The sequence below is a fragment of the Carcharodon carcharias genome, chromosome 36, assembly GCF_017639515.1.
Source record: "Carcharodon carcharias isolate sCarCar2 chromosome 36, sCarCar2.pri, whole genome shotgun sequence".
NCBI classification, from domain to species: domain Eukaryota; kingdom Metazoa; phylum Chordata; class Chondrichthyes; order Lamniformes; family Lamnidae; genus Carcharodon; species Carcharodon carcharias.
Genome location: NC_054502.1, coordinates 3910341 through 3938068, shown reverse-complemented (window position 1 = coordinate 3938068; position 27728 = coordinate 3910341). Strand labels below are relative to the sequence as shown.

Sequence of the window (27728 nt, the reverse complement as noted above, 5' to 3'; positions counted from 1 at the left end):
TACACCAGCAAAGCAGAAACGGAGCAGGATTACAGCTGGGATCGTGCATGCTCACCAACATCTGAAGTATTGGGTGGTACCCAACATCTGGATTACAGAATGGTCAAAGAGCCAAGGTACTGGATACCACCCCGACATTTGGATTACAAGATTATCAAACAGCTGGGTTATGGGATATGAAAGAATATATCTGGAGTGTCAATGAGAAATCAGTTTGGGACTCACCAGAACGCTGCTCCACTTGCCCAGGTAATCGGCCTCAGTTTCATCTTCACTCAGAATCTGGCTGCGGTCACTGAGGACAGGTGACTGGGTGCTGCTAGAGGACATGGTGCTCCCATGGTGATCATTCAACATCAGCTGAACACTTGTGGTGCTCACTGAGCCTTCCTGAGAACTGCAGCCAACCACAACACCTATTAACTCATTCCCAGGCAGAGATGGCTTTCCGACACTCAAAGCACATGCACCTAGGCACAGAGACACAGCTGGAGCAACGAGGGCGCGAGGCAAGGGCACAGGGTGGGGCATGAGGTGCCAGACCGGAGAGTGGGGGGGGGGGGGGGGGGTAGAGAACTGAGGGGAGGGTTGGGGGTGCAGGACCGAGGGGAGGGTTGAGGGCGCAGGACCGAGGGGAGGGTTGAGGGCGCAGGACCGAGGGGAGGGTTGAGGGCGCAGGATCGAGGGGAGGGTGGCACTGAGGTGAGGGGGTGGGGGAGAGGGGTGGGGGTGCGAGACTGAATGTGCACAGGGAAGAGAAACAGTGCAGAACAAGGAGGGAGCATGGGAAAGAGAGGAGCATATATGTGTGTGTGTGTGAGAGAGAGAGAGATGCTGTACCTGGTCTGTTGGAGATGTGGTTCATATATCTCAATATTAAGCAATGGGAGAAAGGAGCGACTGCAGAATGGACAAGTGGTGTTCAGATTGGAATCATCTGCAGTCCATCCTGCCATGATCTCCTCATCATAGACCAGCGAGGCACAGCTTGTACAAAGAGAACAGCTCGACAGTAGAACCTAGCAGTAAAACACAGAGCAACAGTGTGAAGCTAAGGACATGGATTAGATGGCCAGACACCCCTACCTACAGCACACCGCAGTGAGTGATCGAGGGCCCCCGTGCTGAATGATAGCGCCCCCCATCCCACCCTGTGTCGAGGGAATGCCCCCCCCCACCCTGTATCGAGGGAAAGCCCCCACCCACCCTGTATCGAGGGAATGCCCACTGTGTCACCAATAAAGAAAAATGAGAAACGAACCAGCTAACCTCAATGACGGCCGTTTGAAGACTTGCTGAGGAGGTCCTCGACCGGGAGTCTGATGTTTCTCGGAGGTCAGAGTTGGATGTGTCATAGTCCATTGATTCATGATCCATCAGAGAAATCCAGTCCTGAAAATGGCACAATGTTAACTCACAGAGTAAGTGTTAATGCAACAAGAATATGGACTGAAGGCCCAGGGCAGTGCTCATTTTTACCTTCTCCAGTCCTAACAACCCCACTGTGTGTCAGGAAGGTATAATAATTTTCATAACGTTCTTGGAATTCTGTAGAGTATTAGTTGTGGGGGGTTGTGTGTGTGTGTGTGTGTGTTTGTGTGTGAGAGAGAGAGAGACTTAATTTAATTAAAAGCAACTGCTCTGAAGGCTTTGTTTTATCAGAAGATAAGCTGGGCTTGACATGTTAAGCAGTTAATATGGGGGAAGTTTTAGAATGGAAAGTGTAAAGGGAACAGTTGCATTTTTAAATAAACCAGAGTAGCTTGAATTCAAAAGAGGGAGTGAAATATTACACCTAGCCAGGAGAAGTTAAGAAACAGTGTGTTTATTTTTCCCAAAGATTACTGGTAAAATTGGTACCAAGATAGATTTTTATTATTAGAGAGGTAAAAGTCCAAAGACATAGTGAAACAATGGGAATTTGCATTCGAAAGGGAAAATATGTTAAAAGGAGAGAAGGCTGTGTGTAAGGGCAGACATTCTAAGATCTAAAACAAGTGTGAAAAGCTTCCAGCATCTAAGCCTCAGGCTGCTGTCTACAAGGAACTGAAGCTGAAAAAAACTCACTCTGAATTGGATTGTTCAGGGTATTATGCTTCTTTGCCTGGGTCTTTTAAAATCTATGTGTCACACTGTTGCCTTAATGGAGGTGTAACTGGGGTTTAGATTCATTAGAAGATCTAGAAGTTATCATAGCAGTAATTTGTGGCTCTATGTATGTGCTTAATATCAGTTCCTCCATAAATAAAGGTTTAACTTAGTTTTGTAAGAAACCTATAAGACTTGGTGGCCGTCTTTTTTCTGAATTCAAAGCCCCATCTCAAAATAAGCACAAATTGCAAATCGTTATGGCAGCTCCTTCAAGTTTTCCCTGGGGTTTAGGTAGCTTGGCACTTACCATCCACCTGCCATAACACACTGTAACCTCCTCCAGTCCCTACACCCCTCCCTATCTCTGTAACCTCCTCCAGACCATACACCCCTATCTCTGTAACCTCCTGCAGCCCCTACACCTCTCCCCATCTCTGTAACCTTCTCCAGCCCCTACACCCCTCCCTACCCCTGTAATCTCCTCCAGCCCCTACACCCCTCCCTATCTCTGTAACCTCCTCCAGACCATACACCCCTATCTCTGTAACCTCCTGCAGCCCCTACACCCCTCCCTATCTCTGTAACCTCCTCCAGTCCCTACACCCCTCCCTATCTCTGTAAACTCCTCCAGATCCTACACCCCTCCCTATCTCTGTAACCTCCTCCAGCCCCTACACTCATCCCTATCTCTGTAACCTCCTGCAGCCCCTACACCTCTCCCCATCTCGGTAACCGCCACCAGCCCCTACACCCCTCCCTATCTCTGTAACCTCCTCCAGACCCTACACCCCTCCCTGTCTCTGTAACCTCCTCCAGCTCCTACACCCCTCCCTGTCTCTGTAACCACCTCCAGCCGCTACACCCCTCCCTATCTCTGTAACCTCCTCCAGCCCGTACACCCCTCCCTACCCCTGTAACCTCCTCCAGCCCCTATACCCCTCCCTATCTCTGTAACCTCCTCCAGCCCCCACACCCCTCCCTAACTCTGTAACCTCCTCCTGCCCCTACACCCCTCCCTATCTCTGTAACCTCCTCCTGCCCCTACATCCCTCCCTATCTCTGTAACCTCCTCCAGCCACTACACCCCTCCCTATCTCTGTAAACTCCTCCAGTCCCTACATCCCTACCTGTCTCTGTAACCTCCTCCAGCCCCCACACCCCTCCCTACCTCTGTAACCTCCTCCAGCCCCCACACCCCTCCCTACCTCTGTAACCTCCTCCAGCCCCTACACCCCTCCCTATCTCTGTAACCTCCTCCAGCCCCCACACCCCTCCCTATCTCTGTAACCTCCTCCTGCCCCTACATCCCTCCCTATCTCTGTAACCTCCTCCAGCCACTACACCCCTCCCTATCTCTGTAAACTCCTCCAGTCCCTACACCCCTCCCTATCTCTGTAACCTCCTCCAGCCCCGACACCCCTCCCTGTCTCTGTAACCTCCTCCAGCCCCTACAACCCTCCCTGTCTCTGTAACCTCCTCCAGCCCCTACACCCCTCCCTATCTCTGTAACCTCCTCCAGCCCCTAAACCCCTCCCTATGTCTGTAACCTCCTGCAGCCCCTACACCTCTCCCCATCTCTGTAACCACCACTAGCCCCTACACCCCTCCCTATCTCTGTAACCTCCTCCAGTCCCTACACCCCTCCCTATCTCTGTAAACTCCTCCAGTCCCTACACCCCTCCCTGTCTCTGTAACCTCCTCCAGCCCCTACACCCCTCCCTACCCCTGTAACCTCCTCCAGCCCCTCCACCCCTCCCTATCTCTGTAACCTCCTCCAGCCCCTCCACCCCTCTGACATCTCTGCGCTCCTCCAATTCTGACCTCTCCAGCTTGCCCAGATTCTAACATCGCTGCCATTGGCGGCCGTGCCTCCAGCTGCCTAGGCCCTAGGATCTGGAATTCCCTCCCTAAACCTCTCCGCCTCTCTCTCTCTCCCTCCTTTAAGGCTGTCCTTAATCCCACCTCTTTGGCCAAGCTCTTTGGTTCCCATCCCTGATATACCCTCATAAAATGGAGCGCTTCACTTTGGTAGGAAGAACATGGGGAGACAATATAAAATAAAGGATACAACTATAAAGGGGGTGCCGGAGCAGAGGGATCAAGGTGCATAAGTGCATAAATCATGGAAGGTGGCAGGAGAGGTTGAGAGAGCGCGGTTAATAAAGCATTCGGTTCCTAGGCTTTATCACTAGGGGCACAGAAGACAAGTGTAAGGAGATGATGTTGAATTTGTATAAAACCTTGGTTCAGGCTCTGCTGGAGTATTGTTTACAGTCCTGGGCAGCACACTTTAGGAAAGATGTCAAGGCATTGGAGAAGGTGCAGAAAAGATTCACGAGAATGGTTCCAAGGAGGAGGGATTTCAGTTATGAAGATAGATTGGAGAAGTTAGGACTCTTTTCCTTGGAGAAGAGGAGGCTGAGAGGAGATTTGAAAGAGATGTACAAAATCCTGAGGGGTCTGGACAGATTAGATAGGGAGAAACTGTCCCCATTGGTGGAAGCCTCATGAAGAAGAATCGTGCACAGGTTTCAAGTAATTGGCAAAGGAAGCAAAAGTGACACGAGGAAAACCTTTTTCAGACAGTAAGTGATTGGCGTCTGGAATGCACTGCCTGAGAGTGGGGGAGACGGAGTCAATCGAGTGGTCAGGGTCTGGAATGCACTGTCTGAGAGTGAGGTGGAGACAGGGTTAATCGAGTGGTTAGGATCTGGAATGCACTGTCTGAGAGTGTGATGGAGACAGGGTCAATCGAGTGGTTAGGATCTGGAATGCACTGCCTGAGAGTGGGGGAGACGGAGTCAATCGAGTGGTCAGGGTCTGGAATGCACTGTCTGAGAGTGAGGTGGAGACAGGGTTAATCGAGTGGTTAGGATCTGGAATGCACTGTCTGAGAGTGTGATGGAGACAGGGTCAATCGAGTGGTTAGGATCTGGAATGCACTGTCTGAGAGTGTGGTGGAGACAGGGTCAATCAAGTGGTTAGGGTCTGGAATGCACTGTCTGAGAGTGTGGTGGAGACAGGGTCAATTGAAGCGTTCAAAAGGGAATGAGATGGTTATTTGAAAAGGTAGAACGTGCAGGGCACCAGGTGAGTTGCTCATTGGGAGAGCTGGCGTGCACATGATGGACTGAATGGCCTGCTTCTGTGTTGTAGCAACTCTGTGATTTCTTATATAGCTCAGCGTCAAACTGCATCTGACATTGTTCCTGTGAAGTGCTTTTTGTGTTAAACGTGTTTTCGAGATGCAAACTGTTTGCTGGCTGAACAGCACACAAGCTAAAGCCAATGGTTCTCACCTCCTCCTCACTCTCTCTCGCTGACTGGAGCCCCAATTTCTCAGACGATGCTGTTAAGTCAGAGTGGGAGGAGCCCCTGCGGCCTGAATCCAGTGTTGCGAGGGGTGGCCGCCGGTTTGCCGTGGAGGTCAGCAGACTGTGGAACTTCTCCGAGAGGCCCCGGGGTACCGGCGTAACGTTGTTGCAGTTCTCGTCGACCTTCTTGGTCCCCTCTCGCCGGCGGTGGTGATCTCGCCCGGACTCTCTGCCCCACTTGCGGCCTGTCCTGGGGGTGCGCCGCGGCGCCGGTGTCTCTGACGAGTGGCCGGGCTCGGCACTGCCGAGCGGCTGAGCCTCGGGTGGGATGCAGTGGCAGGTCAGGTTGGCGTGTTCGGGGCCTGCGGGCTCCGGGGTGAGGGCTCGATCCCCAACCTTGGCCAGGGCCTTGACTCTCCGCTCCCGGAGCGGGCGCTCGGCAGACCAGGCCCGGCTGCCCGACTCCCCTACTGCTCCCGCCCGGCACCGGGAAAGGGAGTCGGTGTCCGAGGGCTGCTCGTCCAGCGCGGTGCTGCGTTCGGTCCGGGTGCAGCTGGCACTCCTGCTCTTGACCAGTGGAGAGCCCAGGCCATCCCAGCTCTCGATGCTTGCACTCCTCCCAGCCCAGGTGGTGTGTCGCTGGAGCAGGAACCGAGGCCCAGCCCGTGGAGACTCCTGCTGAGACCTTTCTGAGTGTGGAAAGGGGAAGCCAAGATTACTCAGGGCCCTGTTTGCGTCACTGCTTCACCCACCCACACAGCAACAAACATCATTCTATAGTTCTCAGCTTTAACGGCTCCAGTAACCACACCCCACTCGTTTCTACTGGGAGAATGAGGGGTTCAAGTCACCTTTATCCACCCCCTACAATCCTTGGAGGTGCTGGGGAACTAGAATCTTCTGAGCACACACGTTGTTAGTTACCTCCTCCGTTCCTGAGAACCTGTGTGCAGAGGGTGCTGGGGTGGTGGGGAGGGGGGGTCCGCAGTCCTAGCTGAGGAGGGATTTCAGCACACAGCCGGGGTGGAGCTCCTAGGACTAATGGATCAGAGGAAACTCCCCACAGAGCCGGGATGGAGAGTGGGGCAGGGGGTACAGGAAACTCCCCACAGAGCCGGGATGGAGAGCGGGACAGGGGGTACAGGAAACTCCCCACAGAGCCGGGATGGAGAGCGGGACAGGGGTACAGGAAACTCCCCACAGAGCCGGGATGGAGAGAGGGACAGGGGGTACAGGAAACTCCCCACAGAGCTGGGATGGAGAGCGGGGTGGGGGGTACAGGAAACTCCCCACAGAGCCGGGATGGAGAGCGGGGTGGGGGTACAGGAAACTCCCCACAGAGCCGGGATGGAGAGCGGGGTGGGGGTACAGGAAACTCCCCACAGAGCCGGGATGGAGAGTGGGACAGGGGGTACAGGAAACTCCCCACAGAGCCGGGATGGAGAGTGGGACAGGGGTACAGGAAACTCCCCACAGAGCCGGGATGGAGAGCGGGGTGGGGGTACAGGAAACTCCCCACAGAGCCGGGATGGAGAGCGGGGCACGGGGTACAGGAAACTCCCCACAGAGCCGGGATGGAGAGCGGGACAGGGGGTACAGGAAACTCCCCACAGAGCCGGGATGGAGAGCGGGACAGGGGTACAGGAAACTCCCCACAGAGCCGGGATGGAGAGCGGAGCAGGGGGTACAGGAAACTCCCCACAGAGCCGGGATGGAGAGAGGGGTGGGGGGTACAGGAAACTCCCCACAGAGCCGGGATGGAGAGCGGAGCAGGGGGTACAGGAAACTCCCCACAGAGCCGGGATGGAGAGCGGAGCAGGGGGTACAGGAAACTCCCCACAGAGCCGGGATGGAGAGCGGAGCAGGGGGTACAGGAAACTCCCCACAGAGCCGGGATGGAGAGTGGGACAGGGGGTACAGGAAACTCCCCACAGAGCCGGGATGGAGAGCGGGACAGGGGGTACAGGAAACTCCCCACAGAGCCGGGATGGAGAGCGGGGTGGGGGTACAGGAAACTCCCCACAGAGCCGGGATGGAGAGTGGGACAGGGGGTACAGGAAACTCCCCACAGAGCCGGGATGGAGAGCGGGACAGGGGGTACAGGAAACTCCCCACAGAGCCGGGATGGAGAGTGGGACAGGGGTACAGGAAACTCCCCACAGAGCCGGGATGGAGAGCGGGTTGGGGGGTACAGGAAACTCCCCACAGAGCCGGGATGGAGAGCGGGGTGGGGGGTACAGGAAACTCCCCACAGAGCCGGGATGGAGAGCGGGGTGGGGGTTACAGGAAACTCCCCACAGAGCCGGGATGGAGAGCGGGTTGGGGGGTACAGGAAACTCCCCACAGAGCCGGGATGGAGAGTGGAGCAGGGGGTACAGGAAACTCCCCACAGAGCCGGGATGGAGAGCGGAGCAGGGGGTACAGGAAACTCCCCACAGAGCCGGGATGGAGAGTGGGACAGGGGTACAGGAAACTCCCCACAGAGCCGGGATGGAGAGAGGGGTGGGGGTACAGGAAACTCCCCACAGAGCCGGGATGGAGAGCAGAGCAGGGGTACAGGAAACTCCCCACAGAGCCGGGATGGAGAGAGGGGTGGGGGTACAGGAAACTCCCCACAGAGCCGGGATGGAGACTGGGACAGGGGTGCAAGAAACTCCCCACAGAGCCAGGATGGAGAGTGGGACAGGGGGTACAGGAAACTCCCCACAGAGCCGGGATGGAGAGTGGAGCAAGGGGTACAGGAAACTCCCCACAGAGCCGGGATGGAGAGTGGAGCAAGGGGTACAGGAAACTCCCCACAGAGCCAGGATGGAGAGCGGGGTGGGGGGTACAGGAAACTCCCCACAGAGCCGGGATGGAGAGCGGAGCAGGGGTACAGGAAACTCCCCACAGAGCCGGGATGGAGAGTGGGACAGGGGTGCAAGAAACTCCCCACAGAGCCGGGATGGAGAGTGGGACGGGGGTACAGGAAACTCCCCACAGAACCGGGATGGAGAGCGGGGTGGGGGGTACAGGAAACTCCCCACAGAGCCGGGATGGAGAGCGGGGTGGGGGTACAGGAAACTCCCCACAGAGCCGGGATGGAGAGTGGGACAGGGGTACAGGAAACTCCCCACAGAGCCGGGATGGAGAGCGGGGTGGGGGTACAGGAAACTCCCCACAGAGCCGGGATGGAGAGTGGGACAGGGGTACAGGAAACTCCCCACAGAGCCGGGATGGAGAGCGGGTTGGGGGGTACAGGAAACTCCCCACAGAGCCGGGATGGAGAGCGGGGTGGGGGGTACAGGAAACTCCCCACAGAGCCGGGATGGAGAGCGGGGTGGGGGGTACAGGAAACTCCCCACAGAGCCGGGATGGAGAGCGGGGTGGGGGTACAGGAAACTCCCCACAGAGCCGGGATGGAGAGTGGGACAGGGGTACAGGAAACTCCCCACAGAGCCGGGATGGAGAGTGGAGCAGGGGGTACAGGAAACTCCCCACAGAGCCGGGATGGAGAGAGGGGTGGGGGGTACAGGAAACTCCCCACAGAGCCGGGATGGAGAGTGGGACAGGGGTACAGGAAACTCCCCACAGAGCCGGGATGGAGAGCGGGGTGGGGGTACAGGAAACTCCCCACAGAGCCGGGATGGAGACTGGGACAGGGGTGCAAGAAACTCCCCACAGAGCCAGGATGGAGAGTGGGACAGGGGGTACAGGAAACTCCCCACAGAGCCGGGATGGAGAGTGGGACAGGGGTGCAAGAAACTCCCCACAGAGCCGGGATGGAGAGTGGGACAGGGGTACAGGAAACTCCCCACAGAACCGGGATGGAGAGCGGGGTGGGGGGTACAGGAAACTCCCCACAGAGCCGGGATGGAGAGCGGGGTGGGGGTACAGGAAACTCCCCACAGAGCCGGGATGGAGAGTGGGACAGGGGTACAGGAAACTCCCCACAGAGCCGGGATGGAGAGCGGGGTGGGGGGTACAGGAAACTCCCCACAGAGCCGGGATGGAGAGTGGGACAGGGGTACAGGAAACTCCCCACAGAGCCGGGATGGAGAGAGGGGTGGGGGGTACAGGAAACTCCCCACAGAGCCGGGATGGAGAGTGGGACAGGGGTACAGGAAACTCCCCACAGAGCCGGGATGGAGAGCGGAGCAAGGGGTACAGGAAACTCCCCACAGAGCCGGGATGGAGAGAGGGGTGGGGGGTACAGGAAACTCCCCACAGAGCCGGGATGGAGAGTGGGACAGGGGTACAGGAAACTCCCCACAGAGCCGGGATGGAGAGCGGAGCAGGGGGTACAGGAAACTCCCCACAGAGCCGGGATGGAGAGAGGGGTGGGGGGTACAGGAAACTCCCCACAGAGCCGGGATGGAGAGTGGGACAGGGGTACAGGAAACTCCCCACAGAGCCGGGATGGAGAGTGGAGCAGGGGGTACAGGAAACTCCCCACAGAGCCGGGATGGAGAGAGGGGTGGGGGGTACAGGAAACTCCCCACAGAGCCGGGATGGAGAGTGGGACAGGGGTACAGGAAACTCCCCACAGAGCCGGGATGGAGAGCGGGGTGGGGGTACAGGAAACTCCCCACAGAGCCGGGATGGAGACTGGGACAGGGGTGCAAGAAACTCCCCACAGAGCCAGGATGGAGAGTGGGACAGGGGGTACAGGAAACTCCCCACAGAGCCGGGATGGAGAGTGGGACAGGGGTGCAAGAAACTCCCCACAGAGCCGGGATGGAGAGTGGGACAGGGGTACAGGAAACTCCCCACAGAACCGGGATGGAGAGCGGGGTGGGGGGTACAGGAAACTCCCCACAGAGCCGGGATGGAGAGCGGGGTGGGGGTACAGGAAACTCCCCACAGAGCCGGGATGGAGAGTGGGACAGGGGTACAGGAAACTCCCCACAGAGCCGGGATGGAGAGCGGGGTGGGGGGTACAGGAAACTCCCCACAGAGCCGGGATGGAGAGTGGGACAGGGGTACAGGAAACTCCCCACAGAGCCGGGATGGAGAGCAGAGCAGGGGTACAGGAAACTCCCCACAGAGCCGGGATGGAGAGTGGAGCAAGGGGTACAGGAAACTCCCCACAGAGCCGGGATGGAGAGTGGAGCAAGGGGTACAGGAAACTCCCCACAGAGCCAGGATGGAGAGCGGGGTGGGGGGTACAGGAAACTCCCCACAGAGCCGGGATGGAGAGTGGGACAGGGGTACAGGAAACTCCCCACAGAGCCAGGATGGAGAGCGGGGTGGGGGGTACAGGAAACTCCCCACAGAGCCGGGATGGAGAGCGGGGTGGGGGGTACAGGAAACTCCCCACAGAGCCGGGATGGAGAGCGGGGCAGGGGGTACAGGAAACTCCCCACAGAGCCGGGATGGAGAGCGGGGTGGGGGGTACAGGAAACTCCCCACAGAACCGGGATGGAGAGCGGGGTGGGGGTACAGGAAACTCCCCACAGAACCGGGATGGAGAGCGGGACAGGGGGTACAGGAAACTCCCCACGGAGCCGGGATGGAGAGCGGAGCAGGGGTACAGGAAACTCCCCACAGAGCCGGGATGGAGAGCGGGGTGGGGGGTACAGGAAACTCCCCACAGAGCCGGGATGGAGAGCGGGGTGGGGTGGGGGGGAGCGGAGGGTGGGAGCGAGGGGTTGAGGAACGGACAGTCCACGCTGCACGTACCCAGGAGGCTTCGGGCCACATACTGTACTCGCCGCTCTCTGAGCGGCCGGCGGAACTGAGCTGCTGCCAGGATGACGTTCCGGAGTTTCGCCCAGCGTAAGCGACCACCCTGGTTACTGGACGGCCATTTACTCTCCAGGACAGCCTGTGGGCAGAGAAGGCAAAGAGCTTTACTCAGTAACCCAACGCCAGGGATAGGGGGAGGAGGAGGGAGAGAGGGAGGGGGGAGAGAGAGAGAGAGAGGGGGGGGGGGGCGGAGGGAAGGGGGGGAGGGAGAGAGGAAGAGGGGAGGGGGAAGGGAGAGAGGGAGTGAGAGACGGAGGGAGGGGAGGAGGGAGGGAGGGTATGGGGAAAGGGAGGGGAGAGAGGGAGGGAGGGGAGAGAGGGAGGGAGGGAGGGGAGAGAGGGAGGGAGGGAGGGGAGAGAGCGAGGGAGGAGGGGAGAGAGCGAGGGAGGAGGGGAGAGAGCGAGGGGGGCGGAGGGGGGGAGGGAGAGAGGAAGAGGGGAGGGGGAAGGGAGGGAGGGAGTGAGAGACGGAGGGAGGGAGGGTGGGTATGGGGAAAGGGAGGGGAGAGAGGGAGGGCGGGGAGAGAGGGAGGGAGGGAGGGGAGAGAGGGAGGGAGGGAGGGAGGAAGAGAGAAAGAGGGAGAGAGGGGGAGGGGCGGAGGGAGGGAGGGGGGAGGGGCGGAGGGAGGGAGGGGAGGAGGGAGGGAGGGTATGGGGAAAGGGAGGGGAGAGAGGGAGGGAGGGGAGGAGGGAGGGAGGGTATGGGGAAAGGGAGGAAGAGAGAAAGAGGGAGAGAGGGGGAGGGGAGGAGGGAGGGAGGGGGGAGGGGAGGAGGGAGGGAGGGGGGAGGAGGAGGGAGGAAAGAGTCTGAGTTCACTGTTTACGTGTGGTCTTGCCCCCACCCTCCCTCACATTGTACTAACCTCCCCCGCAACCCAACACCCTCCCCCACCCCCCCAATAATACGCATACCTCCCACCCATCCTCACCCTACTCCCCCCCACCGCCCGGCACCTTGTAGACCCTGTGCACCCCCAGCCCCAATCCCGGCTCTGTAAGGAGCCTCCCATTCCTCTCCCCCTCACCATCCTCACCTTGTTGTAGTAGCCGTAGGTGACAGCGTTTGGGGTGATTCCAGCTCTCTTCATCTCGTGTAGGACCCGCACCGCCAGCACTGGTTCCCCATACTGCCCACACAGCTGCATTAGGATCCGGTGGCACATCTACACAGAGCGCCCAGGACATGTAGACAAGGAGCGAGTGAGACAGACGGACACACACCGGGAGAGAGAAAGGGACACACATTAATCTCCTGTTGTACTCAGGCTCTTGTCCTGCCAGAATAAGCCCATAGCTAGCCTCCCCTAGCCTCTCCACCCCTCTCAGCGTTCCCTGAAGGGATGTGACAACCCCTCCCTAGTGCCAGCAAGCCCAGCTGACCCCTCCATCCTGCTCCGTGTGCCTGCTGGGGGCTAATCTCCATAAGCTACCAACCTGATCACTGCCCCCTCAGGAACTCCATCACTGCACCTTGGCGATGGTACACACAGCCCACTGTGCGTGGATGCTGGAGGGAGTGGATGTTTGTGGATGGGGCACCAATTAAGCGGGGCTGCTTTGTCCTGGATGGTGTGGAGCTTCTTGAGTGTTGTGGGAGCTGCACCCATCCAGGCAAGTGGGGAGTATCCCATCACACTCCTGACTTGTGCCTTGTAGACGGTGGACAGGCTTTGGGGAGTCAGGGGGTGAGTTACTTGTCGCAGGATTCCCAGCCTCTGACCTGTTCTTGTAGCCACAGTATTTATATGGCTGGTCCAGTTCAGTTTCTGGTCAATGGTAACCCCCAGGATGTGACTAGGAGAGCTCAGTGATAGTAATGCCATTGAACGTCATGGGGCGACGGTTGGATTCTCTCTTGTTGGAGATGGTCATTGCCTGACCCTTGTGTGGTGTGAATGTTACTTGCCACTTGTCAGCCCAGGCCTGGATGCTGTCCTGGTCTGTTGCATGTAGACATGAAATGATAGGATCTTATAGTACAGAAGGAGGCCATTCAGCCCATCATAACTATGCCAGCTCTTTGAAAGAGCTTCCAATTCACCCCATCCATGTCCTGCTCTTTGCCTCGACAGCCCTGTAAATTTTTCCCCTTCAAGTATTGATCCAATTCCCCTTTTGAAAGTGAAACCGCATTTTCAGGCAGCATGTTCCAGATCACAACAACTCGCTGCATAAAAAATATTTCTCAACTCTCCCTCTGGCTTTTTTGATTACTTCCAGTCTGTGTCCCTCTGGCTCGCAACCCTCCTCCCAGTGGAAACAGCTTCTCCTCCAAACGCTTCAGGATTTTGGACATTTCTATCCAATCTCTCCTTAGCCAAGAACCTCCTCTACAGCCTCTCCTGGTATCTGAAGTCTCTCACCCCCACTCCCATTCCGCTAACTTTCCTCTACAGCGTCTCCAATTTCATACAGCCTCTCCACCTTGTCTCCCAAAGAGTACAACTCAAGATCCTTATCCCTGGGAGCATTCCTGGAAAGCGTGATGGTGTGAGGGATGAAGAGGACAGCCGCTCAGCGCAGTCACACTGTCCTTGGTCACGGGAGAGGGAGCAGCGCCAATGCCAGGATTCAGCACCCACCTCATCAGGCAGGACCACCTTCCTGGTCTCCACCTTCTTCAGCACATCGTAAGCGGTCTGCAGCGCTCGCACCTTCACCTGAGATGCCCGGACGTGGGTTGGCAGATAGATGAACCAGAGGGCGTAACACTGGCCGAGGAGGCACTTGGCCCACATGTCAGGCACCAGGAAATATTTCTGTGTAATTTTCTGTGCTGATTTGATCTCCTGTGAACAGGAAGAGCCTGGAGGTGAGGGTTCAATCAGCCACAGAGCGATTCCATCCTGTACAACCTCACAATGTTCAGGTTGCAGCAAGTGTTGTCAGTACAGTCATGTTGAAACACAGCAGCCAATTTGCGTACAGCAAGCTCCCAAAAACAACGCATTACATGACCAGCTTTTAGTGATATTGATTGACGGATTAATCATTGCCACAAAACCAGGGATAAACTCACCTGCTCTGCTTCAACTAAGTGGAATTGGGATCTATTATGTCCAACTTAGACGGAACAGGGGTCCTCAGTTTAACGTCTCAACCGAAAGACAGCACCTCCCACTCAAAAAGAACCTTCTGTAACCATCCAACACACACACAGGCAGACCGATATACACACGCGCGGACAAACAGGCAGACCGACTTGCGCGTGCCAACACATAGGCACACCGACACACACACACACACACACACCGACACACACACACAGGCACAACACCACACACACACACAGGCACACCGACACACACACACAAACACAGGCACACCGACACACACACAAACACAGGCACACCGACACACACCGACACACACAGGCACACCGACACACACCGACACACACACACACACAGGCACACCGACACACACAGCCACACACACACACAGCCACACAGCCACACACACACACAGCCACACAGGCACACCGACACACACACAGGCACAACACCACACACACACAGGCACAACACCACACACACACAGGCACAACACCACACACACACAGGCACAACACCACACACACACAGGCACAACACCACACACACACAGGCACAACACCACACACACACACAGGTACACCGACACACACACACAGGCACACCGACACACACACACAGGCACACCGACACACACACAGGCACACCGACACACACACAGGCACACCGACACACACACACAGGCACACCGACACACACACACAGGCACACCGACACACACACACAGGCACACCGACACACACACACAGGCACACCGACACACACACAGGCACACCGACACACACACAGGCACACCGACACACACAGGCACACCGACACGCACACACAGGCACACCGACACGCACACACAGGCACACCGACACGCACACACAGGCACACCGACACACCGATACACACAGGCAGAGGCTCAGACACTGATTGCTGCAGTACCTGCTTTGTCCTCCTGGGAGCAGGGCTGCTAGGAGCGCTGCTCCGTGGCTGGTTCAGGAAGTGAGAGGTCTTTAGGGTATCCTGCGGTCTGTCGAAAAGCTCAGCTTTGAGCAGTGGAAACCCATCATAGCTGCAAAAACAAATAAATACAGTTCTAGCGAGCTGTAACCATCCCACACACTCCCCCAGCTTCGGTTTATACAATCATACGGTACGGAAAGGGGCCATTCAGCCTGGTGTACCTGCCTTAGACTCACTAAATCAAATCCAGAGTGAGATTAGATTTTCTGGTCTCTTATTGCAGACAGAAAGGCACAGGGAGCTGAGCCAATCACACAGCACAATTATGTTTAAAATGTGTGGCTGAGTTCCTCTCTCAAGCATATCGACCCAGAGCTAACCAATGGGTCTCACCTTCACTTTCCTACCCTATCCACCTATCCCCTTGGTGCTGAAATATAGTCAACAACTGAACATCCTCAGTCCTCTGGAGAACTCCAAAGATTCACAACCCTCTGAGTGAAGAGGTGTCTCCTCATGGACGACTCTTACCCTGAGGCTTTGCCCCCATGTTCTGGGCTGTGGGCCGGGGGAAATGGCCTTTTAGCATCTACTCTGTCAAGTCATCCCAGGATCTATCTTCCAATGAGATCACCGTTCAGTCTTCCAAACTTCACTGAGTACGGCTCTAGTTTCCTCAAGCTCTCCTCATTGGACAACTTGCTCATCCCGCAGTTGAGCGAACCTTCCTTGTGTTACCTTTTTCTTTAGGGGAAGAGGCCAAGTGGACACAGTGCCCTCGGGTGTGGTGTAACCAAAGCACCACGAGGCTGGAGGGCAGCTCTCCCCGCAACTCGGTCTTGGCAGGAGGCTCCTCTGGAGAAGGCTGGAAACACAGGAGGGACGTCCTCAAGGCATCCCTGAAGAGGTCAAACATTCCTGCCCACTGTCGGGAGTCCCTAGCTCGTTCACTAACCAAAATGGAGAAGGTGCAGCTGGGGAGGGCGCCAGACACACCGAGAGACTTTGTCAGGAACCTGCAAGGGGCAAAGTCAAGGCATCGGGGCACAAGCCTCCCCACCACCCACCAACCACCCACTACCCATCACCCGCCACCCACCACCCACCCACTACCCATCACCCGCCACCTATCACCCATCACCCACCACCCATCCACCCGCCACCCATCCACCCACCACCCACCACCCATCACCTATCACCCATCACCTATCACCCACCACCCACCACCCATCACCCATCACCCACCACCCATCACCCACCACCCATCACCCACCACCCATCACCCACCACCCATCACCCACCACCCATCACCCACCACCCATCACCCACCACCCACCACCCAACCCTTCAAACACCAGCTGTCCCACACGTGACAGGGTCTGCAGATCACACACTGGACTTCAGCCACATCTGAATCCATCGAGTCGGAGCACAAACCAGTCACACACAATCCCAAGGACGTAAGTGTAGCAGGGCCGAGGGTCACCCCATCTCAGGCTGGAGGATCACCTCCTGCCTCACTCAGCCAGCTCACCAACCTATTCTTCACCCCAGCCCATAGCCCTGATCTCCAATTGTTTATGTACTGTAATCGGATGTTTGAAAAACATATAAAGAACACACTGTCTTTTTTTTTAAACGTCCCTATGATTTATTTCCCAGAATTTTTCCTCATCCATTGGGTCTCCCCGGATAACCCAGGAGTTTGGTCACCCAGCTGTCTAGACAGAAGCGGTGACAGCGTTACCCACTGCTACACACAGGCTCCCAAACAGCAGGTGAGGGGGAATGACATGGAAGAGACAGCACAGGATCAGGTCATTCAGCTCCACAATGGTGTTAGTTAGGATATTAGGGAGAACTCCTCCTTCCCCCGCTCCCTGCCTCTCCCTCACACTTACAAAAACATATTTTAAATCAGGTGTTAGATTGAAGAAAGGCCAATCATGAGAGAGGATTCCAGCAGTTGAAACAGCCTCTCTGACCTTGAGTTACTGCTATCAGTCCTCTAAATACCCCCTCCTACTTGCTACCCACAGCCCCCCCAGACCCAACATCACCCATAAGGCACTGGTTGTTGCTGGGAATGATCCCACAAGAAGTAACCACTTCACCTGAGCAACTCTGCAGTGTACACAGGATATTCGACTGTGGAGGCATCACAGCGGAGTCCAACCCTGCCCCCCCCACCCCCGGCTCCCACCGATGTATGTGCATGTGCGCTCCAGTAAGAGTCACAGGGTAGGGGTGAGCAGCAGATACCCTTGGCTGATCAGCCCACAGACACTGGTAGAGACCACCGAAGCAGGGTAGGCAGAGGCCACCATGGAACCACCTCCAGCACCTCTAGGGGAGGAGGGCACTGGGATATCTCAGGGTTTGAGTGATGGTACCTGTACAAACGAGGGGGCTCTTTGCCGTCTGGTGTCTGAGGGACCTCGGGTGGCATGATAAAAACAGTGTGCTCACTCCGCTGGGACTCATCCACCTCGATCAGGCGAATAGTGTCCATCTTCTCCACATCCACCTGGAAGAAAAGCACGGGGATCAGGCCAATGGCAATGCTCAGTATTTACCGCAGCGGCTTAATCTGCTTGATATCAGCTCTTAACTCTAACGCAGCGCCAGCAGCTCTTTCACACGGTGAATCACTTCGCAGTGACTGCCATAATCTCGCAGGACGTGCACAGCAAGACCCCAACAACAAACACCGCCTCTCAAAAGGGGAGGGGCTGCTTTTTATTCTTTGATGGGATGCGGGCGTCACAGGCTAAATCAGCTCTCGAGGGGGTGGTGGTGAGCCGCTGCCCTGAAGCCCTGCGGTCCACGTAGCGGGGTTAGGGAGGCACTTCTGGCATTTTGACCCAGTGAGAGTGAAGGGGATGGTGCGGGGCAGGGGGCGTTGTTGGAGCGGCACGATGCGGAACGAGCTAACCTTCTCCACACATCCATCGAAGAACTCGAGACTCGAGTGCCTGTCGCTGACGAAGGAGCATTCCTCGATGAACTGGGTGAACAACTGAGTCTTGGTCAGTAACGTGTAGAACTTCTGGTTGGCTCGATCGCGACTCTTCAGGAACCCTGAGAGTGAAGAGACAATGAGATCGGATCAAAACTGAACCAGATCACCGGTTACTGAACACGATCATCGGTTACTGAACACGATCACTGGTTAATCACTCGGTTACTGAACAGGATCACTGATTAATCACTTGATTACTTTATATGATCACTGGTTAATCACCTGATTACTGAATACGATCACTGGTTAATCACCCAGTTACTGAACAGGATCACTGATTAATCACCTGATTACTGAATATGATCACTGGTTAATCACCTGATTACTGAATACGATCACTGGTTAATCACCCAGTTACTGAACAGGATCACTGATTAATCACCTGATTACTGAATACGATCACTGGTTTATCACCCAGTTACTCCCGATAATCAATATTAATCACCGCTCCCCAATAAATCAATATTAATCAACCAATAATCAATATTAATCACCGCTCCCCCCTCCCAATAATCAATATTAATCACCGCTCCCCCCAATAATCAATATTAATCACCATTCACCTCCCTCCCGATAATCAATATTAATCACCGCTCCCTCCCTCCCGATAATCAATATTAATCACTGCTCCCCCCCCTCCCGATAATCAATATTAAACACCGCTCCCCCCTCCCGATAATCAATATTAATCACCGCTCCCCCCTCCCGATAATCAATATTAAACACCGCTCCCCCCTCCCGATAATCAATATTAAACACCGCTCCCCCCTCCCGATAATCAATATTAATCACCGCTCCCCCTCCCCCTCCCGATAATCAAGATTAATCACCGCTCCCCTCCCTCCCGATAATCAATATTAATCACTGCTCCCCCCCTCCCGATAATCAAGATTAATCACCGCTCCCCCTCCCGATAATCAATATTAATCACCACTCCCCCTCCCCCTCCCGATAATCAATATTAATCACCGCTCCCCTCCCTCCCGATAATCAATATTAATCACCGCTCCCCTCCCTCCCGATAATCAATATTAATCACCGCTCCCCTCCCTCCCGATAATCAATATTAATCACCGCTCCCCCCCTCCCGATATTCAATATTAATCACCGCTCCCTCCCTCCCGATAATCAATATTAATCACCACTCCCCCTCCCGATAATCAAGATTAATCACCGCTCCCCCCTCCCGATAATCAATATTAATCACCGCTCCCCTCCCCTCCCGATAATCAATATTAATCACCGCTCCCCTCCCTCCCGATAATCAATATTAATCACCGCTCCCCTCCCTCCCGATAATCAATATTAATCACTGCTCCCCCCCTCCCGATAATCAATATTAATCACCGCTCCCCTCCCTCCCGATAATCAATATTAATCACTGCTCCCCCCCTCCCGATAATCAATATTAATCACTGCTCCCCCCCTCCCGATAATCAATATTAATCACCATTCCCCTCCCTCCCGATAATCAATATTAATCACCGCTCCCCCCTCCCGATAATCAATATTAATCACCGCTCCCCCCTCCCGATAATCAATATTAATCACCGCTCCCCCCCTCCCGATAATCAATATTAATCACCGCTCCCCTCCCCTCCCAATAATCAATATTAATCACTGCTCCCCCCCTCCCGATAATCAATATTAATCACCGGTCCCTCCCTCCCGATAATCAATATTAATCACCACTCCCCCCTCCCTCCCGATAATCAAGATTAATCAACGCTCCCCCTCCCCTCCCGATAATCAATATTAATCACCGCTCCCCTCCCCTCCCGATATTCAATATTAATCACCGGTCCCTCCCTCCCGATAATCAATGTTAATCACCGCTCCCCCCCACCGCCCGATAATCAATATTAATCAACGTTCCCCTCCCTCCCGATAATCAATATTAATCACCGCTCCCCCCAATAATCAATATTAATCACCGCTCCCCCCCTCCCGATAATCAAGATTAATCAACGCTCCCCCTCCCCTCCCGATAATCAATATTAATCACCGCTCCCCTCCCCTCCCGATATTCAATATTAATGAACGTTCCCCTCCCTCCCGATAATCAATATTAATCACCGGTCCCTCCCTCCCGATAATCAATGTTAATCACCGCTCCCCCCTCCCGATAATCAATATTAATCACCGCTCCCCCCAATAATCAATATTAATCACCGCTCCCCCCCTCCCGATAATCAATATTAATCACCACACCCCTCCCCTCCCGATAATCAATATTAATCACCACTCCTCCTCCCTCCCGATAATCAATAATAATCACCGCTCCCCCCTCCCGATAATCAATATTAATCACCGCTCCCCCCCTCCCGATAATCAATATTAATCACCGCTCCCCCTCCCCTTCCGATAATCAATATTAATCACCGCTCCCCCTCCCCTCCCGATAATCAATATTAATCACCGCTCCTCCTCCCTCCCGATAATCAATATTAATGAACGTTCCCCTCCCTCCCGATAATCAATATTAATCACCACTCGACCCTCCCGATAATCAATATTAATCACCGCTCCCCCTCCCGATAATCAATATTAATCACCGCTCGCCCTCCCCTCCTGATAATCAATATTAATCACCGCTCCCCTACCGATAATCAATATTAATCACTTCTCCCCTCCCGATAATCAATATTAAACACTGCTCCTCCTCCCTCCCGATAATCAATATTAAACACTGCTCCTCCTCCCTCCCGATAATCAATATTAATCACTGCTCCCCCTCCCTCCCGATAATCAATATTAATCACCGCTCCCCTACCGATAATCAATATTAATCACTTCTCCCCTCCCGATAATCAATATTAAACACTGCTCCTCCTCCCTCCCGATAATCAATATTAAACACTGCTCCTCCTCCCTCCCGATAATCAATATTAATCACTGCTCCCCCTCCCTCCCGATAATCAATATTAATCACTGCTCCCCCCCTCCTGATGATCAATATTAATCACTGCTCCCCCTCCCTCCGGATAATCAATATTAATCACTGCTCCCCCTCCCTCCCGATAATCAATATTAATCACCGCTCCCCTCCCTCCCGATAATCAATATTAATCACTGCTCCCCCTCCCTCCCGATAATCAATATTAATCACCGCTCCCCTCCCTCCCGATAATCAATATTAATCACTGCTCCCCCTCCCTCCCGATAATCAATATTAATCACTGCTCCCCTCCCTCTTGATAATCCATATTAATCACCGCACCCCTCCCTCCCCATAATCAATATTAATCAATGTTCCCCTCACCCCCACTAATCAATATTAATCACAGCTCCCCTCCCGATAATCAATATTACTCACCGCTCCCCCTCCCGATAATCAATATTAGTCACCGCTCCCCCCCTCCCGATAATCAATATTAATCCCCTCTCCCCCCCGATAATCAATATTAATCACCGCTCCCCCTCCCCTCCGGATAATCAATATTAATCACCACTCTCCCTCCCTCCCGATAATCAATATTAATCACCATTCCCCTCCCCTCCCGATAATCAATATTAATCCCCTCTCCCCCCCGATAATCAATATTAATCACCGCTCCCCTCCCTCCCGATAATCAATATTAATCACCGCTCCCCCTCCCGATAATCAATATTAGTCACCGCTCCCCCCTCCCGATAATCAATATTAATCCCCTCTCCCCCCCGATAATCAATATTAATCACCGCTCCCCCTCCCCTCCGGATAATCAATATTAATCACCGCTCTCCCTCCCTCCCGATAATCAATATTAATCACCATTCCCCTCCCCTCCCGATAATCAATATTAATCACCGCTCTCCCTCCCTCCCGATAATCAATATTAATCACCATTCCCCTCCCCTCCCGATAATCAATATTAATCACCGCTCTCCTCCCTCTCGATAATCAATTTAGTCACCGCACCCCTCCCTCCCCATAATCAATATTAATCAACGTTCCCCTCCCCCCCGATAATCAATATTAATCACCGCTCCCCCTCCCCCCCCAATAATCAATATTAATCACCGCTCCCCCTCCCCCCCCAATAATCAATATTAATCACCGCTCCCCCTCCCCTGCCGATAATAAATATTAATCACCGCTCCTCCTCCCTCCCGATAATCAATAATAATCACCGCTCCCCCCTCCCGATAATCAATATTAATCACCGCTCCCCCTCCTTCCCAATAATCAATATTAATCACCGCTCCCCCCCTCCCGATAATCAATATTAATCACCGCTCCCCCTCCCCTTCCGATAATCAATATTAATCACCGCTCCCCCTCCCCTCCCGATAATCAATATTAATCACCGCTCAACTCCCCACCCGATAATCAATATTAATCAACGTTCCCCTCCCTCCCGATAATCAATATTAATCACCGCTCCCCCCCAATAATCAATATTAATCACCGCTCCCCCTGCCGATAATCAATATTAATCACCACACCCCTCCCTCCCGATAATCAATATTAATCACCGCTCGCCCTCCCCTCCTGATAATCAATATTAATCACCGCTCCCCTACCGATAATCAATATTAATCACCGCTCCCCTCTCGATAATCAATATTAAACACTGCTCCTCCTCCCTCCCGATAATCAATATTAATCACCGCTCCTCCTCCCTCCCGATAATCAATATTAATCATCACTCCCCCCTCCCGATAATCAATATTAATCACTGCTCCCCCCCTCCTGATGATCAATATTAATCACTGCTCCCCCTCCCTCCCGATAATCAATATTAATCACTGCTCCCCCTCCCTCCCGATAATCAATATTAATCACAGCTCCCCCCCTCCCGATAATCAATATTAATCACTGCTCCCCTCCCTCTTGATAATCCATATTAATCACCGCACCCCTCCCTCCCGATAATCAATATTAATCAATGTTCCCCTCACCCCCACTAATCAATATTAATCACAGCTCCCCTCCCGATAATCAATATTACTCACCGCTCCCCCTCCCGATAATCAATATTAATCCCCTCTCCCCCCCGATAATCAATATTAATCACCGCTCCCCCTCCCCTCCGGATAATCAATATTAATCACCACTCTCCCTCCCTCCCGATAATCAATATTAATCACCATTCCCCTCCCCTCCCGATAATCAATATTAATCCCCTCTCCCCCCCGATAATCAATATTAATCACCGCTCCCCCTCCCCTCCGGATAATCAATATTAATCACCGCTCTCCCTCCCTCCCGATAATCAATATTAATCCCCTCTCCCCCCCCCGATAATCAATATTAATCACCGCTCCCCCTCCCCTCCGGATAATCAATATTAATCACCGCTCTCCCTCCCTCCCGATAATCAATATTAATCACCATTCCCCTCCCCTCCCAATAATCAATATTAATCACCGCTGTCCTCCCTCTCGATAATCAATTTAGTCACCGCACCCCTCCCTCCCCATAATCAATATTAATCAACGTTCCCCTCCCCCCCGATAATCAATATTAATCACCGCTCCCCCTCCCCCCCCAATAATCAATATTAATCACCGCTCCCCCTCCCCTGCCGATAATCAATATTAATCGCCACTCCCCCTCCCCTGCCGATAATCAATATTAATCACCGCTCCCCCTCCCCTGCCGATAATCAATATTAATCACCGCTCCCCCTCCCCTGCCGATAATCAATATTAATCGCCACTCCCCCTCCCCTGCCGATAATCAATATTAATCTCCGCTCACCCTCCCCTGCCGATAATCAATATTAATCACCACTACCCCTCCCCTGCCGATAATCAATATTAATCACCGCTCCCTCCCTCCCGATAATCAATATTAATCACCGCTCCCCTCCCTCCCGATAATCAATATTAATCACCGCTCCCTCCCTCCCGATATTCAATATTAATCACCGCTCCCCTCCCTCCCGATAATCAATATTAATCACCGCTCCCTCCCTCCCGATAATCAATATTAATCACCGCTCCCTCCCTCCCGATAATCAATATTAATCACCGCTCCCTCCCTCCCGATAATCAATGTTCAGTAATGCTCCACCAGTCCCACTCCCTTTCCGCTGCCAATTCGCCCTGCATTGCTACAGCTCTTTACATTAGTTCAGAACATCCCACAAACAGCACCCACTCCCCTCCTCACCACGTGCTCCTCCCCTGCCCCCCTCCCACCATAACAAGGCGCACGGATACGTCGCCCGCTCTGTTGGTGAACAAGCTGCCCCCGGTGCGGGAGCTGCGCCGGTGGGCGACCTGCGCCAGTGCGGGAGCTGTGCGCGGTGCGGGAGCTGCGCCGGTGGGGGAGCTGCGCCGGTGCGGGAGCTGCGTGCGGTGCGTGACCTACGCCGGTGGGGGAGCTGTGCGCGGTGCGGGAGCTGCGCCGATGGGGGAGCTGCGCCGGTGGGGGAGATGCGCGCGGTGCGGGAGCTGCGCCGGTGGGGGAGCTGCGCCGGTGGGGGAGCTGCGCCGGTGGGGGAGCTGCGCCGGTGGGGGAGCTGCGCGCGGTGCGGGAGCTGTGCGCGGTGCGAGAGCTGCGCCGGTGGGGGAGCTGTGTGCGGTGCGGGAGCTGCGCTGGTGGGGGAGCTGCACCGGTGGGGGAGATGCGCTGGTGAGGGAGATGCACTGGTGTGGGAGCTGCGCCGGTGCGGGAGCTTCGTGCGGTGCGTGACCTACGCCGGTGCGGGAGCTGCGCCGGTGCGGGAGCTGCGTGCGGTGGGGGAGCTGTGCGCAGTGCGGGAGCTGCGCCAGTGCAGGAGCTGCGTGCGGTGGGGGAGCTGCGCGCGGTGGGGGAGCTGCGCGCGGTGGGGGAGCTGCGCGCGGTGGGGGAGCTACGCCGGTGCAGGAGCTGCACCGGTGGGGGAGATGCACTGGTGCAGGAGCTGCGCCGGTGCGGGAGCTGCGTGCGGTGCGTGACCTACGCCGGTGGGGGAGCTGTGCGCGGTGCGGGAGCTGCGCCGGTGTGGGAGCTGCGTGCGGTGTGTGACCTATGCCGGTGCGGAGCTGCGCCGGTGGGCGAGCTGTGCGCGGTGCGGGAGCTGCGCCGGTGCGGGAGCTGCGCGCGGTGGGGGAGCTGCGCGCGGTGGGGGAGCTGCGCGCGGTGGGGGAGCTGCGCGCGGTGGGGGAGCTGCGCGCGGTGGGGGAGCTGCGCGCGGTGGGGGAGCTGCGCCGGTGCGGGAGCTGTGCCAGTGGGGGAGCTGCATGCAGTGCGGGAGCTGCGCCGGTGGGGGAGCTGTGCGCGGTGCGGGAGCTGCGCCGGTGGGGGAGCTGTGCGCGGTGCGGGAGCTGCGCCGGTGGGGGAGCTGTGCACGGTGCGGGAGCTGCGCCGGTGCGGGAGCTGTGCGCGGTGCGGGAGCTGCGCCGGTGGGGGAGCTGCGCGCGGTGGGGGAGCTGCGCCGGTGCGGGAGCTGCGCGCGGTTGGGGAGCTGCGCCGGTGGGGGAGCTGCGCCGGTGCGTGCAGACTCACTGTGAGATGGTGTTGGTGTCCAGATCAACACAGATCACATCCTGGGGCAGGTCATACAATTCGAAGTAGCTGGAATGCACACCCACGATGAAAGGGACTGGCGCACTCAACACGTCTGCCAGGTTCAGCGGACACAGAGGAATATAAGGGCACTGCCAGCGGAATGGAAAGATCATCTGGAGGCAGAAAACAGGACAGAGAGAGAAATGGGGATAGAGAGAAAGGAAGGAAAGTATTAATCACACTGGAGATGGTGGATTGGAAGTTTCAGTGACCTCTCAATAGATAATAGAACATCAGCTTTTATAACATAAAGGAGAGGATGTTTACTACAGTGATACAAAGCCCTGGTTAGACCACATCTGTAGTACCACGTACAGTTCTGGGCATCACACTTTAGAGCCCTGGAGGGAGCTCAGCTGAGATTCACCAGCAGTTATCAGGGCTCCAAGGATTAATTTTTGAGAAGATTTTACATGAATGAGACTTGTGTTCCTGAGGATATCGATGGTTAATGGGTGATTTGATTGAGGTTCTTACGAGTTTGAACGACAATGATCAGGTATAGAGAGAATCTCTTTCCATTGGTAAGGAGAGCCTAGGACAAGGGGACAGAAGCTTCAAACCAGAGCCAGGCCATTCAGGAGAGAAGTTCGGAAACATTTCTACATGGAAAGGGAGGTAGAAGGGTGGAACACACTCTCCCACAAAAAGCAGATGATGTTAGCTCAATCTATCACTTTAAATCTGAGATCTACAGGTGATTGCTAGCCAGGGGTACTTGGGGATATGCCGTTTGGACACAAATCAGCCAGGATCTTAATGAACTGACTGAAAAACATAACAAATAGGAGGGATTGGTCATTCAGCCTTCGAGCCTGCTCCTCCTTTCAATAAGATCATGGCTGATCCTCTATCTCAACACCGTACTCCAGCTCTCTCCCCATACCCTTGATGCTTTTAGAGTCCAGAAATCTATCAATTTCCTTTTTAGCTACATTCAGTGATTTGGCCTCCACAGCTTCCTCTGGTAGAGAATTCCACAGGTTCACCACCCTCTGAGTGAAGAAGTTTCTCCTCATCTCAGTCCTAAATGGTCTACCCAGTATCCTGAGACTGTGACCCTTGTTCTAGACCCCCCACCCCCCTCCCCCACCCAGCCAGAGGAAACAGCATCCAGTCTGTCCATCCCTGTCAGAATTTTATACGTTTCAATGAGACCCCTTCTCATTCTTCTAAACCCCAGTGAATACTGGCCTAGTTGGCTCAACCTCTCCTCATATGACAATCCTGCCATCCCAGGAATCAGTCTGGTAAACCTTCTCTGCACTCCCTCTATGGCAAGTATTTCCTATCTTAGGCAAGGAGACCAAAAGTGCACACCATACTCCACTTGGTGTGGTCTCACCAAGGCCCTGTGCAGCTGCAGTAAGACATCCTTGCTCCTGTACTCAAGTCCTCTTGCACTGAAGGCCAGCATACCATTTGCCTTCTTAACTGCTTGCTGTACCTGCATGCTTGCTTTCAGTGATTGGTGTACAAGGACACCCAGGTTCCTTCGTACATCAACATTTCTCAATCTATCACCATTTAAATAACACACTACCATTCTGTTTTTCCTACCAAAGTAGATAACTTCACACTCATCCACATTATACTGCATCTGCCATTTATTTGCCCACTTACCCAACCTGTCTAAATAATCCCTTGAAGCTTCTTAACATCCTCCTTCCTCATTGCTCACATTCTCACCAAGTTTCATGTCGTCAGCAAACTTGGAAATATTACATAAACAGAAGAGGTTGGAAAAACTCAGCAGGTCCAACAGCATCCGTGGGGAAAAAAGACAGGGTTAATGTTTTGAGTCCGTATGACCCTTCTTCAGAGTCACACGGACTCGAAATGTTAACCCTGTCTTTCTCTCCACAGATGCTGTTAGACCTGCTGAGTTTTTTCCAGCATTTTCTGTTCTTGTTTCAGATTTCCAGCATCTGCAGTATTTTGCTTTTATCTTGGAAATATGACATTTGGTTCCCTCATCCAAATCATTGATATATATTGTGAATAGCTGGGGCCCAAGCACTGATCCCTGCTGTACTCCAATAGTCACTGCCTGCCACTCCGAAAAAGACCCATTTATTCCCACACTG

The 27728-nt window shown here is 54.7% G+C and overlaps 1 protein-coding gene across 1 annotated transcript in view; it reads right to left on the bottom strand.

Annotated features, from left to right (window-relative positions):
• Window positions 1–27728, bottom strand: part of LOC121272863 (DENN domain-containing protein 4B-like) — a 248265-nt gene that overhangs the window by 10118 nt on the left and 210419 nt on the right. The window contains exons 10-20 of the mRNA XM_041179697.1: window positions 25579–25754; window positions 18072–18246; window positions 17530–17663; window positions 15116–15245; window positions 13715–13921; window positions 12167–12295; window positions 11067–11211; window positions 5391–6094; window positions 1270–1392; window positions 841–1019; window positions 226–397 (exon numbers count right to left, since the gene is read on the bottom strand). Of these exons, the coding sequence (XP_041035631.1) occupies window positions 226–397; window positions 841–1019; window positions 1270–1392; window positions 5391–6094; window positions 11067–11211; window positions 12167–12295; window positions 13715–13921; window positions 15116–15245; window positions 17530–17663; window positions 18072–18246; window positions 25579–25754 (2274 nt within the window). The remainder of the gene's footprint in view (window positions 1–225; window positions 398–840; window positions 1020–1269; window positions 1393–5390; window positions 6095–11066; window positions 11212–12166; window positions 12296–13714; window positions 13922–15115; window positions 15246–17529; window positions 17664–18071; window positions 18247–25578; window positions 25755–27728) is intronic.